The following is a 17,152-nucleotide window of genomic DNA, read 5'->3' on the forward strand; positions in this document are numbered from 1 at the left end:
TTTTTGTGAAATGAGGTCTGCTAAGCTATGAACCTTTTTTTTTTTTGTTGTTAAATATGCCAGCTGCGGTGGTGGTGGTGCGGTAGCGTTGTCGCCTCATAGTAAGACGTTGTCCCGTTCGATTCTCAGCTAGAGCGTCTTCTGTGTGGAGATATCCGTGAATGGGCATGCCTTCGTTGAAGGTTGTGCATCAGAGCTGGCAACTCGGCACGTAAAAATCTGCTGCCAATCATTAGCGGACTGGAGTTCCACTGTGGTGACCTCTAACCGGGAAAAGCCAAAAGACACAACAGGTGTTTTACAGAGGGAAGAGTGTGGCCAGTTGTATTTTGGTCTTGGTTTGATACTTGATCATAAATTTAGATGCTTAGTTTTAAGATGTTTATAGAAAAATAAATCAGATGTGGTTTGTAGAGATAGGGTGGTAATGAGAAAGATAGGCTGGCTAGATGTTGATATTCTTTGTGAGGATTGGTTTAAGTTCTAAGTATTTGAAGGAGGTGGATTTGATAATTGGTGATAAATGCTAGTAGAGTGAGGAGAAATGGTAACATAATCTGACTTAGGGGCATCTTGTTTAACTTGGGTTTTATCTTTCTTGTAAAATAGGATAAAAATGTTAGGAAGGTGGGGGGGTTGGTTGTAGAGATGCAATTTGATAGTTATAGGAGGCAAAGATTAAAACAATTTGTGAGAGAGTCTTGGGTGGTAAATTAGAGTAGGTGTTACTATTGGTAGTAATTGTATTGATTGTTTTCCTACTGGAGGGGACTGATGGTATTGGTTAGAGGAATATGTGGGTCACTATGGAAGTAAAAATGTAGAGTAAGATGGAGTGGGTGGGATTTGGTGGTAGGGTAGGAGAGCGGAGTGAGCCCAAGCATTAGCGAGGGTGAATGGAGAGGGTTGAAAACTTGTCAAGACAAAGAGAAGGCAATCAGTGACTTAATGTAAACAGCCTCAAATCTGCTGAGAGATAAGTAAAAAAATTGCAGTTTAAAGGGCCTCTGTGCTAGTAGATGAATGTATTGGTTTTGTTGTTCTAAGACACAGTTTTATGTCCAAGGTGGCTAATGAACTGTCCCTTAATCAGTCTATTCAGTTTCCTTCTTTTTTACCTTCTCCACAATCTGTTAGTGGGAAGTTTCTGCATAATTTGAATTTGCATAGACAACTCAGATATTATTTAGACAAAACTAAAGCCTTTCTTAAATTTGATCAGCTTTTTGTTTCTTTTCATACCAGGACATTGGTTTTGCTGGTTTTTAAGCAAACCATCTCCTTCTAGATTTCCAAGGCTATTTCTTTTTGTTTTTCTTTTCATAGCAAGCAATTGTCTGCTTCTGTGATGGATCATTCTATTAGAGCAGTGGCCTCTTAGGGGCTTTCTTTAAAGGTTTGGACACCAACTCCATCCTAGAAGCTTCTGTTGTGTCTTCAATTCACATTTTAATGAAACATTACAAATATAATATTTCCAGAGCAAGTTTTGCCAAGGCTGTCCTGGATGGGTTTTTGGAGGGCACCTCCTTGCCTTCCTTTTCACTGCCTTCACTGTAGCTTTTGTACTCTCCCAGAGGTGATGAATACTGCAACAGTGATGTGGAAGAACATAGTACAGCTGTGTAAAATCTTACCATAATAGTAGATGTGCTTCTTTTCAGTGTTGTAGTATTCACATCCTCCCTCCTGTCCTCTTTTTTTCCTCCTTTTGCGTAGGTGGTATTTTTAATACTGGCCAAAAGGTTCCTCTCCTCCTCTTCCTTCATTCCTTTTTTCTGGATGGATATGTCTTCCTTTCCACTGGGGAATCTAGTTCTCCTGGGGCACCTCAGTTGTCAGGTGGAAGCATATGTATGTCACCTTTATGCCCAGCGCTTGCTCAGGGACCATACATCTGATGTACGATACTCCCTAGGTAATAAAGGCCTTGGTATACTGTCTGGATGTTGGGCTGTCCTTGGCAGGATATCCCAGAGGTGATGAATACTGCAACAGTGAAAAGGACATCTGCTGTTATGGGAAGATTTTACATAACTGTAGTTTCCTAGGAGTCAACCAAGATCGTAGGTAATTAGGGAAACAGATGCATTGTGCATTGTGGGTGGGAAAATTCTTAAAGGGCGTGAGGATGGAGCACTGATGTTGCCAAGTTGGATCCGACGAGTGGCTCTGAGGACCCATGTGCCATATTGGAAGGGCATGAAAGAAAGTATCTGGCATTATGGTAAGTACATAACTTCTGTTTATCCCTTCCAGGTACATGCATTCTGATATCTTGCTGGAGAATTTCAGGGAGGATAGGAAACTCAACACAAGCAACTCTTACTGGGCAAAGTGTAAAAGCTTCTGTGACGACCCATCACTGGACCAGTAATATTAATATTAATACAAATCGTAGTTTGACCAAGAGATATGCTATTAGGAGTGGCCCACACAGTATCCCTAAATAAATATGCAAGTACTCTCAAAACTTAAATATCTGTGCACAGATCAGCCATGAAAGGTTTAAATATATTTAATAATAAATAATAAAAGAACAAGACAATACTAAATGTATATTCACAGTGACATCGGAGTTCAAAACCACAGAAAATATTTAAAACAACATTGCAGGACAATCTCAAATAAAGAAACATATCTAAACTAAGCTTCACTATATTCCTGACTGAATCTAAGACCATTACTATAACCTAAGAACTTACTAATAGAGGAAGGCAGGTGTGGTGAATGGATCTTCTAATTGTTGTCAGGTCCAAGACAGAATACAGAATTCTGTGTCTCATTAAGAGACTTCTCAAATTAATATCCCAAACATTACTCCTGGGCTAGCTTGCAGAATGACTTCATTTCTTGTCATCTGGCTTCTAGTCCCCTGGCCCAAAACAACCATTGATGGCAGCTGGTAGTATTTAGCATCCATCTGTAAAAATACATAGGCCTCAGAACTTTGGCAGATGTTGGAAGTCATAAAACAATTGCATTCCGTCACATTTCAAAACTAGTAATTAGTTCACCCTAAAGACAATACAGAAAGCATCTCAGCACAGACTCTGTCTCTCTAGCTGCACTGTAAACCGAAAGATACCATCTTTTATTGCATAGCCTATAAACTAATTTAATTTCAGCTGTTTTCCTAAAATTTACTGGCCTGAAGTTAACCTCCTCTATTCCAGTTTTCACTGTTAAAATATATAAATTTAGACAGTTACAGTAGTACATATACATTTCTGTTTTCTTCCAGAAAGGCACACTCTGGATGCATTTCAAACACAAACACTTTATAAAATACCTTTTCAGCATACATCTGTACAAACCACTTTGATATACACATAACATACAGTTCTAATACAGTTGTAACACAAACATCTTATATAAATCATTTTGATATTCACAGATAACATATAATTATTTACAAAATTCCAGCTAGCTGTGACAGGTTCTTCCATTGATGCTGTAGTAGAGGACAGGATCCAAACATAGCACATGTGCCACTGGTTCACCCCTTCCTATCTGACCTATACAAAATGGGCCTTTCTTATGCCTCTGTGAAGGTACATGCCTTAGCTATTTTTGCATATTTACTTTTGGATCCTCTTTGTACTCTCATTTGCCAGTGGTACGGTTCTTTAAGGTGGTCCTACTTTTTAAGACCAAGAGCTTTCTCCAGCATGGAATCTCAATTGAAAGACTTGTTTCCTCCATTTTAACAAGCTGCTTCTACCCCCATAACTTTTTTGTCTTTCAGGACTGTCTTGTTGTTAGCCTTGACCGGATTAGCATATTTCAGAATCTTGTGTACAAAATTCCCTTCATAGTGTCCCATAAAAGCCGTGTTACACTTCAACCCAACCCATCTTTTATGAGTAAGGTGGTTACACAGCTATCCTTGAAGCAGGCTATCCACCTCTTTGTTTTCTGTTTCACATTCCCTAGATGGTCATAGGCCGTTAAGATTCTGCCTGGATAGAACAAAACACTACACAAAATCTGACCAGCTTTTTACTGCCTTTGCCAAAGCAAGGTAGGAAAGCTAGTCAACAAGGAAACCGTTTCAGAATGGATAGTTCACTGCATTGCTTTCTGATACACTCATCATGGCAAGTCTATCCCAGGTCAGGTAAGAGCTAATTCTACCAGGCCACAGGTACTGTTTAGACCATCTAATCCTTTGTGTATGTCTTTCTCAAACTTTACAACATAGCAGACATTTCCAAGCCCAGAGCAAGTTTTGCCATGGCCATACTGCAGGGCCTTGTGACTGCTTCTCTTCCAACAGTCCAGTCATCTAGCCTGTAAGCCTTGAGGGTCATCCCAAGAGTCAGTACTGCAATAGTGAATTATGAAGAATGTAGTTCAGTTGGGTTAGGAACTGTAATTTTAGATGTTTGAGTGTTGTAGTACCAGGACTATCCATCCTTCCCCTCTGTTGTTGGTATACCTATAGGGGAGAACACCCCATGTATTTCTTTTTTTTTGCTCTTTCCCTCTCTACCATTTGACGAGGTACCCTTCTATCTAGGGTTCATCAGCAGCTGGAAAGGCAGTTTTTTTTTTTACTGTTTCTCGGGTTGGGCTCTCCCACCTGGGATGGGTGGATTATGCTGTGGTTCCAGGGAGCAAAACTTGCATGTGCTGGAACAAAAAAAAAAGCCGGCATCCCTTTATTCCACTGATGTCCTCATGTTGGTGTGGGAAGGATACAGCACAAGCCTGGATGGGGAAGGGTGAAGAGCTCTAAGTCAGGCTGGTTGTCTTACTTCTACAGGCAGAAATCCATAAAGTCAATACTGCAAATTTGAATATACTCAAATATCTACAGTTACACTAAGTTCCCAACACAGCTATAATTTTCTTCTGCTTCTCTACCCCAGGGCACCACCTGGTGTCTCTGTAATGACTGAAGGTAACATTTTGCAGTCTTCCCCAGGGTAATAGATAAGGTCAGTAGTCACTGTGTTCTACTTTTCCTCACTAACCTTCTGATTTGATGGTGGACTCATCTGCTAACCCTGGGTCACACACATACCACAGTCTACAAAGCAACCCTCTTTCAGCAGGTTGCCTAGCTTGTCAGCTAACTCAGCTCAGCCGAATTTCCATTTCAGAACTGGAAATGCTTCCCTGCATGCAGAGAGAGCACGTTATTTTACTGTATGGATAACTGAATTATAGCTAGACAAGAAAAGCATTTAAGATCTCAGTTCTCTGGATCAGACTGTGACAAACCTGACATTGGAAGGGTTATTGTTTTGATAATGTCTACAGCTACAGTAAATTAAAAGTTGCAGTAAGTATGTAGTCACAGGTTTTATGACTTGTAAAATATGAAACACTAATTATGAAATGTGTGGAACTGAGATTGCATGGAAGGAGTAACTGTCAAGTCATGTATAGTGATAGCTCTTCTCCTACTTTGATTATTAGAATAGGTGCAGAAATTTGGAGCTAGTAAGTTTTTTCCAACACAATTATAGTACTAATAGCATTTTCTTTTCAGGTTTGCAGCTTCTGGGGATGTGCAGCGTCACATAATTATCCATACAGGAACTAAACCACACTTATGTGATACCTGTGGTCGAGGTATGTCTTAGCTGTCATTTCTCATTAATTCAATGAGTTTAGCAAATTACTCCAGTATTTAATTTTCAGGGTCTGTACTAGTTGAGAAACTGATCATCTAACAGACTCATAGCATTCATTTGGTGGGTAGTATGGTATCTCGGTGATAAGTCTCATGTTTAGTCCTGACTGCTGGGTGCTGTGCTTATGAAGTTTGTATGTTATCCTTATGTCTTTGAGGCTTTCCTCTGAGCAGTCTGATTTCCTGCCAAAAACGTGCTAGTTGATTTGCACTGAAGTTTTGTATTTGCGTTTGTTGTGGCCTAGGTGTTAGCTGAAATCTGTTAATGGCCAGCCTTATTAACAAATGGTAAGTAAGCAAGCAGATAACTAAGTAAATAAAGGTATGTTACTAAACTAGCAGTATGTCAGCCATTGGAGACCTAGCCAACCATGACACAGAATTACCTTTGAGAATGAGTTAATAATTCAGATGGTGAAGATGATTGGTAGAATTAATGTGGGAGATAAAGACAGAATATTTTTAACTTAGATTATGCTAGAGTCAAGGAAGATGGGGACAGGCTGGTGAAAAGTGAGGATTGAGATATGAAAATTGGTATATCATAGTTAAAATTAGTAACCAGTGACTTCTGGGATGATTTTAAGGGCTTCCATCTGTTCATCTCATTGAAGTTTTAAGTGTTGCTGGTGTTTTACATTGTTTAGTATGTTGAAAAAGATTGTTCTGTAGGCAAGAAAGTTGCTGAATGATGAATCTATCCCAGAGTTGGGACTAGTTGATATTCTGGCATAGAACTAGGCCTTTGGAAAGGATGTTAACTGAGCATTTTTTTTTCTTTTTGATGAGAAGGAGACTACAGAGATTATGGCTTGATCTAGTTTGAAAGGAATGGCACAAACCACATCTAAGGAGTCTATAGACCACAGAAAATAAGGACAGTATTCTTAGTCTGTCCTAAATAAGAACAGTTCCTTAAATTTTGGATTCTTGTGATTAGAAAATGCTGGGGTCTTTCTTGCTTGGTGTGTTCCTTAGAGCTGTACATGCCAGGTGGTGCATTGTATTCCAGTTATCCCATTTTGTGTCCATTTCCTGATAAGAGTAATTTTGGCCTTGTATTATGATAGTCTCCCTGTAGACATGGCATAACTGACTGCCATCTACAAAGCTGGACTAAAACCATTAAGCAACAACTTGTAGTGGCCAGAACTACAAAGACTTGTCGTAACATTTCCATTAATTTTATTTTAACTCTCTATATTAAAAGTAAATATGAAAATCTGAAGACTGGTTATGTTCTGAGTTAGCTGATGTTGCACTTGTTACACTTGTCGGCAGACTACTGCAGTTGGATGAAATGTAGGAAAGCAAATAGTAATTTCCAGGTTATGCACTAATGTTAAATTTACAAAGTATCTCATTTTACAGTACACTTCTTGGCCTTTCTTACTTTCTATATACATTGAATACTTTTGCTTACCTTACTTTAAAGAATCACACAGTTCTACATTGTAATTGGTAGTATGTGCAGTGATTGGCTACCACATTTGCTGTCCTCTGATCCCTTTTCATGCTCATCCCCAGGCACCACCATCCATCACTGCACTTTTTCCTGACTTCAACCTCCTAATGTCATCAGCTTAAAAGAAAGCACCTCTAACTATATATATAATTCAGAATCGTGGCAAACAAAATAAATCCGTTCATACTAGCCATAACCACTGTCACTGCACTAACAAATCTTGTTACCTATCACTACCCTATTACTTGCACAAACTAGAAACACAAAACAGACTACCAGAGACCAATAAAATCTTGAATGCTGCTATCACAGGGAACCTCTGTCCATGAGCAGTGTAGCAGTTCATAAAATTAAACACCACATTTTCCCAACCTACTAAAAAAAACAATCTCGCAACTTATATGAAAACCTAAAAGCAAATCTCGGAAAATAGCACATGCTGTTCATATTTGGTGTACTATCAGTGGCGACATAAACAACAATCTAGGTCCTCCTTATTACAACAAATATTACCAAAAACATATCCCCAAAACTGTACCACATGAGTGCAAGAAGTGTATCCAATGAAATTGCCAAATTATATAGCTGGATAGCGTAGGAAAAATCTAGCATACTGGCTGTAACAGAAACATAGCTAAAAAGTAAAATTGTTAATGTAAGACATTCTGTCACCAGGTTACAGTATACTTCAGTGGGCCCAACAAAAGGGAAGTAGATGTTGCACTGCTATATACTAGACTTTTTAATAGAACGCCAACATGTTAGCATATGTGATATGATGCATTTGAAATAGTAGCTTCAACGCTATATCTAAACAAATGCTCTCAGCTGCATGTAGCAGTAATTTACTTACCTCCAAACCAAAAATAACATAAAAACAATTGGGGAATTCTATGTAATATAACTATTTAATTAGTTAGTTCCATTTATTTGGACATAGTTTGACTGGGGATAATGTGACTGAGCTAAAAGACCATTTTTAGCAGAGACCCAGAGAGAAACACAAATTAATTACAAAATGCATATATATATCTAAATAGAACACATTGGTAATGAAGGTTACAAATAAGCACAGAGACAGTATATGCCAACAGTTGACTATAACGTTACAAATGTAGATAGTATAGTGGCTAAAGAAGCAGTGGGAGAAATTAAGATGGATAGAAAAGAAATTCAGGTACAAGGACAGGCCCAAGTGGAAGTTGGGTAGGATTTTAAAATGCAGAGAAATACTTTGTTTACTGCCATGTCTGAAGTCTGGTGTGGGATGGAATTCCATAGAGTGGGTACATGAGCAGACTATGGAGTCAGCAAAGTGGTTAGTTGATTCTATAACTTGTAGAATGTTTTGGGTCTGATATCTTGGGTCTCTGTTAGGCATATATTTAAGAAGTGAATTGGATATAGGTGGCATTTATTAGGCTCCTATAGAATTTCATATGTGTTTTTAAACTGGCTAAATTTTAAAAGGTGTTTTAGCTCCTCTCGTTTAATCTTATGAAGTACTTTATGGTGATGAGTTTTGTTGGAGGAGTTAGCAGTGCATTTATTTTGTTGTATTGTAGTTTTTTTCTGGTTTACAAATGCAAGTTTTTGGAATATTGGTAAGGACAGACAAAACGTAAAGTCATGTAGGTAGTAACAGAGTTCGAGCTGTATTTAGTTGTGATGTTTGTTAGGTATGGTTTTACTTATCTAATTTGCCCAACTTTTTTGATTTTGAGGTTACATATTCAATATGTTTTTTGAAAGATAATTTATAATGTTAATATTGATCACTGCTGTAGTAGCCTTAGTTATATGGGTTATATCCTGCCAGTGATATAATAGCCAGCCAGATTCCAAGGCATTAGGGCATCTTCCACATGCTGAAACTGTCAAGCAGCTTAAGCTGAACTGACTAAAGTTTGGGTGAAAAGCCCAGAGATTTACTACTGCCTAAGAGTAAGCTTCTCTGGGGCTTTTGAGGATCTGTGGTTTTCTTGTGCTTTCCATTACTAGGCAGATAAGTTCTTTCTGGGAGAAAAACATTCCATATTCTTAAATTTGTTGATGTTTTATTACTTTCTTTGGTTCATAGGTTCATACTAGGCTATCTGCCCTGGGGCATTTATAAGCCTAAATAATACACACCGTCGAGAAGAAAAACCTTTATAAGACACACAAAGCTTTCAGGTTATACACCCTTTCTCAATGCTTAATACAGGTTAAATCACAAGCAATGATTTAAATAAGAGCCCAACACAATCACATGACACAAGTCCTGCAGCCCAAAAATTCAGAACACAAAATTAAAACACACATAAAACATTAAAAAAAAAAAAACACACAAAAAAGTTTTTTACAACATATAATATAAAATAATTATTATATATAAATATATATATATATATCTATTCTAACCTCTTCAGATGCCATTAATACCATCCAATATTTGTTTATGACGATATTTTACATTAACATCCAGAAAATTAATTGAACTATTAGAATATTCCATCTTAAATTTTAAGAAGGTGGTAGTAGTATTTAGATACAGTAAATAATCAGATAATTCAGATACAATCCATTCCAAACATAATTTGGAATTTAAGAATGTATTACCATCAAATATATATCCTTTTTCCAACTGATAAGGACTAAATTTAAAAACATTATAAGATAATACTAAATCCAATAATAGACAGATTTTTCAATATGTCTAGAATTAATCCCATAATCATTGGAATAAACTGTAAACAATGATGAAATGTCAGTGTTACAAAATAATAAACCATTGTGTATACTCCTAGGTCTATCTGGATCAGTATACCAACATTTTAATTCATGATAAAAATATAGTATATTTTTATGACACATTTTAGTTTAAATTGGTTAATTGTTTTGTAATTAATGGATATCTGAAACAATAGGCCTCATTGGTGGTTCACTTAAAGATTTATGGATCTTTGATATCCCATACAATTGAAAATAAATCTAAGTTTATGTCACCAGAAAGTTGCAGCTCATATACACACATATTAATAGTACTAATGTACTTTATTCTCTCTATAAGTTATTACCTTAAATGCTGTGTAGTCATTAAGCACTTTCACACTGAATGCACATACTTTGTTTTATCCATTATCACTGTAACACCTCCTTTATCTTATATCTGTATTTAATTTCAGCTCCTCAAGGCTATATATTCAGAATAGGACAAATTATAATTCTTCACAACTTTTTAGAATACAAACGCCCTCAAACTTTTTCACATAAGTCATGAAAATGTAAGTACAACAACATTATTTATGGTATAAAATTTACAGCTATTGTATGAACAGATGTTATTTTTAAACATTAATTTCAAGCTTACATTTCTGACGAATTGCTTAAGGTCCGTTATAGCAGTGACAACATTATCACAAGCTGATGGAATAAAACCCATTCCTTTTTAAAAGGGTATGATTTTATTCAGATGAACAATTATGTTCAGCAAGATGAAGGGATTGTAAGATATGTTACATCTTATAACACAATGTCATATTTGGTTAAAAAAGTCATAAACAAATATTGGATGGTATTAATGGCATCTGAAGAGGTTAGAATAGTTTTAGGTGATAGACCACGCTTTACATACGCTTTACAAAATATGAAAACACTAAAAAGTATGTTATGTTTCAAAGACTTTGGGGAGATACACGAGGCCTTAATAAATCTGGAAAAGAGGTACCATTAGTTGTAAGAATTGTAGTTGTTGTACTGATATATATTTTGATATCAGTGATGTCTATATGAGTAATGTGTTTATACATCCTATAACAAATGAAAAGTTTATATTTAATATTGTTTATCTTGCAACAGAAATTATTTAGAAATTAGAGAATATGAATGGATCATTAAGTTGAAATGAAGTAAACATGAATGTGTTACTTTATATGATATCTGTATGTATATAAGTAGGCTATACTGGTTGCAGTACATAGTGAAGTTTGCATTATTTGCTTAAATTTTATATATAGATATATATATATATATATATATATATATATATATATATCTTTTTTAAATATCTATAGATATATATATGTATTTTTTCTAAATAATTGTTTTATATATTTTTTAATGATGTGTTCTTTAATATTTAAATCATTGCTTGTGATTTAACCTGATTTCTTTTGATACAGCCTTTGTTTCTGCATTTATAAGCCTAGCCTGATTGTGTTTGGCTTACGCCACCCCTTGATTTGAGTATACTGTGCCCTTTTTAAAGTTTAGTTTACTGTGCCTCTGTCTAATAGTAACACAGAAGTAATCCCCGGGACAAACCTACGATCCCCCATCCACTCATCAAGATTCTTCTTGAAGAGAGTCAGTGAGGTGCACTGCCTAACATGAATTGGAATTCTATTCCAGAGCGAAGGGAGCCTCTGGGTTATGAATCTGTCCCTCCAGCATATTCTATTTATTTCTGTACTGAGGTTCAAGTCCCTCGAGCGCGTGGCTCTAAGGGATTTAGATTTACTGGGGTGGAGCATGTCCATTAATTCTGGGTTGGACATAGCTTTATATGTCAGGCATAGATCGCCTCGAAGTAGGCGGTATGCAACTGAGTAGAGCTGGAGTTTTTTTAACCGAGCAGCATATGGCATCTGTTTGAGTCCCTTGATCCTCCTGGTGAGGTACTTTTGGTGTCTTTCTAATTGCTGCAGGTGTCGGGTAAGGTACATCCCAAAGGGGGCATTGTATTCTATGATAGGCCTGATGAGGGATGAATAAAGGGGCACGATTACCTCTCTTGATCTAGATGTGAATCCTTTCATGATGAGGTGGGCTATGTAGAAGGTCTTTCTAACCACTTTGGCAATGTGGTTGTCAAAGGAGAGATTGCTATCAACTTGGGTCCCCAGATCCCTAATTACTTTCTCTGTACTTAATGGGTTACCACCTATGTGGTAATTTGTGGGCACATTGTTTTTGCCAAAGGGTATGACTATACACTTTTTGGCATTTAGCTTTAGATCATGGCTCTGGCACCAGTTATCCGTCTCTGCGAGACCTTTTTGAAGGATGTTTGTGTCAGCTGGAGAGTCGATTATGGCGCCCAGTTTGCAGTCATCTGTGAACTTGGTGAGCCATAGTCCTCCCACGTTGGCCTGTACCTCAGAAAAGTAAATACCGAACAAGAGAGGTCCTAGGACAGAACCTTGTGGGACGCCACTTGTGACCGGTTTCGAGTCTGACATGGCTCCAGCAACTCTGACTCTGTGGGTTCTGTCTTTGAGCCAGTTTGCGACCCATCTTGTGACATAGGGGTTTATATTTAGGCTGGATAGCTTATCTATGATGCCCGAGTGGGGTATTGTGTCAAATGCCTTTGCGAGGTCCAGATAGGCTGTGTGGACTACCTTCCTTTCATCTATGGCCTTGGTGACTGTTTCGAAGAAGTCGACCAGGTTCAAAAGGCAGGATCTGCCCTTGACAAAGCCAAATTGGGTAGGATCTAGTGTCTGTAGGTCCCCAATGTCTTTGTTTATGAGTTCCATGATGATCCTCTCCATAGCCTTGCAGACTAGGCTAGTCAGGCTTATGGGGCAATAGTTTCCAGGGTCCGTAGAGGCACCACCTTTGTGGAGTGGGACCACTGTTGCTGTACGCCATTCTTTGGGCACATATCCTGTAGTGAGGTTGAGATTGTACAGCAGTTTTACTTGAGGGATTAGTTCTTCTTGGAGTTCATGTAGGACGCAACCCGGGATGCCATCTGGTCCCATGGAAGCAGTGTTTTTTGCTTTGGAGTGGGTGGCCTTCACCTGAGCATCAGAGATGTTTGGGAGGCTGCACTCTGCCGGGATAGATACTTGCTCTTTTGGAGGGGAGGGGAGGGGGTGGAGAAGTTTGCACTGAACCTGTCTGCCAGGACATTGGCGATGTCTGTGGGTTCAGTGTATTTTCTGTCGTTTAGAATCAACTCAGAACAAGTCTGGGAGTTGCATCCCAGGTTCCTAACATAACTGAAAAAAGCCTTATGATTGTCTTTAGTGTGCTGTGCAATTTTTCTCTCGAAGCTGGTCTTGGAGGATTTTACGAGGGATCATAATTTTTTTGCTAGTACTGATCAGAGATGCTTTCCCTTTTAGGAACTTGCGTATTATCGCAACCAGGTTCGAAACAACTCACTTGCTCATTTTCTAAACAGAAAAAAAATCCTGCTTCTGTAAACAACTCGAGGCAGCCATCAAATAAAACCTCGTTGGATAACAGTGAAAATTTGACCGAAAAAAAAAAACAGAATCTATTAAACTGATCTCATTGTGGAGCTTTTCTCCAGGTCCCTATTATTTTAGCGAATGCACTAAATTGCGAACACTGTCATTATGCGAAATGGCAAAATACCAAAAGCACAGAACAGCGATTTTTTTCCTAGGGAAAAATCACTGGGCCGTTTTCTGGACTTTGACATTTCCTCCACTGTGGTGTGATCTCGGAGTTGGTATGTGGGGGGGGGGAGGGTAATGACTTTATTTTGTGTTTGAAATTTTTTTTTTTTTTACGGCTCAGCGATTTTTTTTTTTCCCCTGGGAAAAAAATCGTTGATCCATGTGTTCAACATTTTGGGTTTTTTGGGGATTGTGGGTCGATTATATAGCGTTCACAATTCAGTGTGTTTGCTATATATAATATAGACCCTTTTCTCCATGGGTCTTTGATGAAAAAGGGTTTTTGCATAGTTGGACGTTCGTGGTAAACAAATGTCAAAGAAATAAATAAACAAATAAACAAATATTATTTTTTTCCATGTTCTGTCTAATGCTGTTCTGCTAATGAGAAAAATGCCATCAAATTTTTGCAACAGTACAGTTCTATACCTGTTAAGGTGAGAGTTAAGGGAGCTGCCGTGAAAAAAAGGAAGAGTTAGGACAGCGTTACATCCTACTCACCACTCAAAGAAGCGAAACAGCACTCAGAAAAGAGAAAAAAAAGAGAAAAACATGATTGGGTTGGGGGAAATGACTGTAACCTGTTTGACAAAACAACCAAAACATGTATTTTACCTTCTCCGGATTAACTACAGCTCCAAATGTCACCTGCGCATTCCTGATAAACAGTAAAAATACAACAAAACTGGGGAAGTCATCTGACTCTGTACCCCACTTGACTCATTTTCAAAACGGAAAGCAAATCCCGCTTTGGTAAACAAGTGGAGGCAGCCATCAAATAAAATCTTGGTGGATAACAGTAAAACTTTGACAGAAAACAAATGGAATCTTTGACTGGATCTTCGTTTCAGAGGGCTGCTACACATCAGTGAAGGATCGGGAGGACCTGATCTCACTGTTGAACATCGTAACGTGAAGTCACAGTAGGTTATTTTGAACCTGGTTGTGATAATACGCGAGTACCCTTTCTTCTTCCAGAAAGTTATTTTAAAACCAGGAGCATTTGTGTTTTAACAGACTATCTTAAGACTATAACGTATTTTTAAACGGAGCACTCATTTTTTTCTATCAGTGTAAACGTAATGTAAAGTAACTGAAAACATTTTTCTGTGGATAAATGGCTTATTTTTCTTTTGTGGGGATGACATAGTGTTTTAACTCCTTCCCTACAGTACAGCTCTTTTGAGTGTGTACTTTTAACTTGCACTGGGTGTGTCTTGATCCTTTAAAAAATGAAGTTCTCATCTTACAGTTCATACAGATATTTATATCTCTAGAACCATACGTGTTGCTAGAAAACTGTAAATGGCAAACTATTCAGGATAAATTAATATTTACATCAGTGGCATTCATTCAGTGCAGTGCTTTAAACTGGATTTTCTAAGCCAAAGTAAAGGCAGTTAATATTAATTCTGTAATGTTGTTTGAACAGCTTATGATATCTCAGTAACTATTCAAGCAAGACACATACTGCCAGAAGGATTTTCTTCATACATCTGTGAGCTTTCAGATGATGCTATGCAGTTCTGTCTATGTTACTTGAATGTTGGCTATTTAGAGAAATATGAAAATTGTTAAAATACAAATAGTATACAAATAATAATCACTATCTCTATAGCTGCATTAGACAGAGGTCATATATCAATAAAATTGTGTTTTCCATCATGTATGCTTTAAGATAAGTAGCATGATTTTGGAATTATTGCAAATATGAACAAGCAGTATTTGACGCCTAGAGGCATCAGTAGGAGGTAACTGCAGAAACGCCTGGAGGTGCACTTCAAAAAAAAAGTAACTTTGGTAGACTTCATTTACTGGCAAATGCTGCCTGTCATCCCTGGGAAAGAAGTGCCATTTTTAGCTTGTCCATACTAATAGTCTTACAGTCATTCCTTCTTCCAGCCAAAAAAGAAAAAGTTAAGCGAACAGTCATTGTCACCACAGCAGGCTAGCAATTTCTCTCAGGCACAGGTGAGCGACTGTGCTGTGGTCATTTGATGAACTTCAGACCCCCTCATCTTTTGCCCCGGATCCCTCTGGTGTGGCACCTACAATCTCTATGGACAAGAGGTCAACAATGTCATCTATAGCTGTTTGTTTGGGTCACCTCAGTGGGCAAGGGAGAGCCACTCTTGTCGGTCCTGGAACAGGGAAGGTTTCCCTACTGTGTCAGAATGCTGTGCCCATCCCTGGGGAAGCAGCTGCTGCCGTTAGTATCGTGGTTTGGCCCCATTTTTCCTGTCAAAAAGAAAAAGAAACCAAGTGTGTGTCTGCTCCTTCTGAAATTTCTTTAGATAGGAGTAGTTTACTGGGTCTGGCTCAGGGTTTAATTTAGGCTATTGCTCCTTGTAAAGTAGTTTCTAGTGAAAAAGGGAGGAATTCCTCTTTCCCAGAAGGGATTCAGGATTCTGAATCTTAACAGAAAGATGCAAGGACGGATACATTTTGTTTTCTCAGATTTATGATTCATACTCAGAGAAGAGCTCAGTATCCAAGTCTCCCTGTGGCGGGTTTCTCTTTCTCTGAAACTATTGCGAGAATGTGCCAGTATTTTCATTGTGAGAACACTAAGGTTTCTCAGTCCCTCAGAAACTGTTATAGGTTCATAGGTAGGTACTAGGCTGTTGGCCCTAGGGCCTATACAAGCCTAGCCAAAAAGATACCCTGGCTTTCGCCACCCAAGAAAATGTATGTACCTGTGTCCCTGTCGATCAGAGCCACAGAGGTGATCCCTGGGTGAATTTCCTATTTCCCATCCAATCATCAAGATTTTTCTTGAAGAGAGCTAATGAGGAGCTTTGCTTGATATAGATAGGTAGTCTGTTCCAGAGTATGGGACGTCTCTAGGAAAGGATTCTATCCCTCCAGCATGTTTATTGTGGTGAGAAGATTTAGGTCCCTAGAGTGTGTAGCTTGGAGAGACTGGGATTTCTTTAGGTGGAGCATGTCCAACAGCTCAGAGTTTGACATAGCTTTGTATGTTAGGCAGAGATCGCCTCTGAGTAGGCGATATGCGACGGAGTAAAGCTGGAGTTGTTTGAGACGGTCTGCGTAGGACATCTGTTTAAGGCTAGTAATCCTCTTTGTGAGGTATTTCTGTGGCCTAACTAGTTGTTGTAGATGTCTAGTGAGGCACATACCAAAAGGGGCGCTGTACTCTATAATGGGTCTGATGAGTGACGAGTAGAGGGGAACATGACCTCTTTTTTCCTGGATGAGAAGCCTTTTGTGATGAGGTGTGCCGCATAGAAGGATTTCCTGACTACTTTGGCAATGTGTTTACCAAAGGAGAGGCTACTGTCCACCTGTGTCCTCAGGTCTCTTATCACACTTGCAGTGTTAAGTAGACCACCACCTATGTGGTAGCTCATGGGTACAGAGTTTTTACCAAAAGGTATGACAGTGCACTTGAGCTTGAGGCCATGGCGCTGACACCAGATATCTGTCTTCGTGAGCCCCTTCTGTTGGACGTCCACATCATTTGGGGACTCAACTATGGCTCCCAGTTTGCAGTCATCTGCGAACTTCATTAGCCAGAGGCCATTTGTGCTAGCCTGTACTTCAGAAAAGTTGACTCCAAACCGGAGAGGACCCAGGACTGAACCCTGAAGTACTCCACTTGTCACT

At 38.5% G+C, this 17,152-nt stretch overlaps 1 protein-coding gene across 1 annotated transcript in view; it reads left to right on the forward strand.

Annotated features, from left to right (window-relative positions):
* ZBTB49 (zinc finger and BTB domain containing 49) overlaps nucleotides 1-17,152 on the forward strand; it is a 767,990-nt gene that overhangs the window by 522,853 nt on the left and 227,985 nt on the right. Inside the window, exon 6 of the mRNA XM_044062602.1 lies at nucleotides 5,501-5,583. Coding sequence (XP_043918537.1) covers nucleotides 5,501-5,583 — 83 coding nt within the window. The remainder of the gene's footprint in view (nucleotides 1-5,500; nucleotides 5,584-17,152) is intronic.

This window comes from Protopterus annectens, chromosome 2.part1, assembly GCF_019279795.1.
Source record: "Protopterus annectens isolate FY-2018-M chromosome 2.part1, PAN1.0, whole genome shotgun sequence".
Lineage (NCBI taxonomy): Eukaryota > Metazoa > Chordata > Ceratodontiformes > Protopteridae > Protopterus > Protopterus annectens.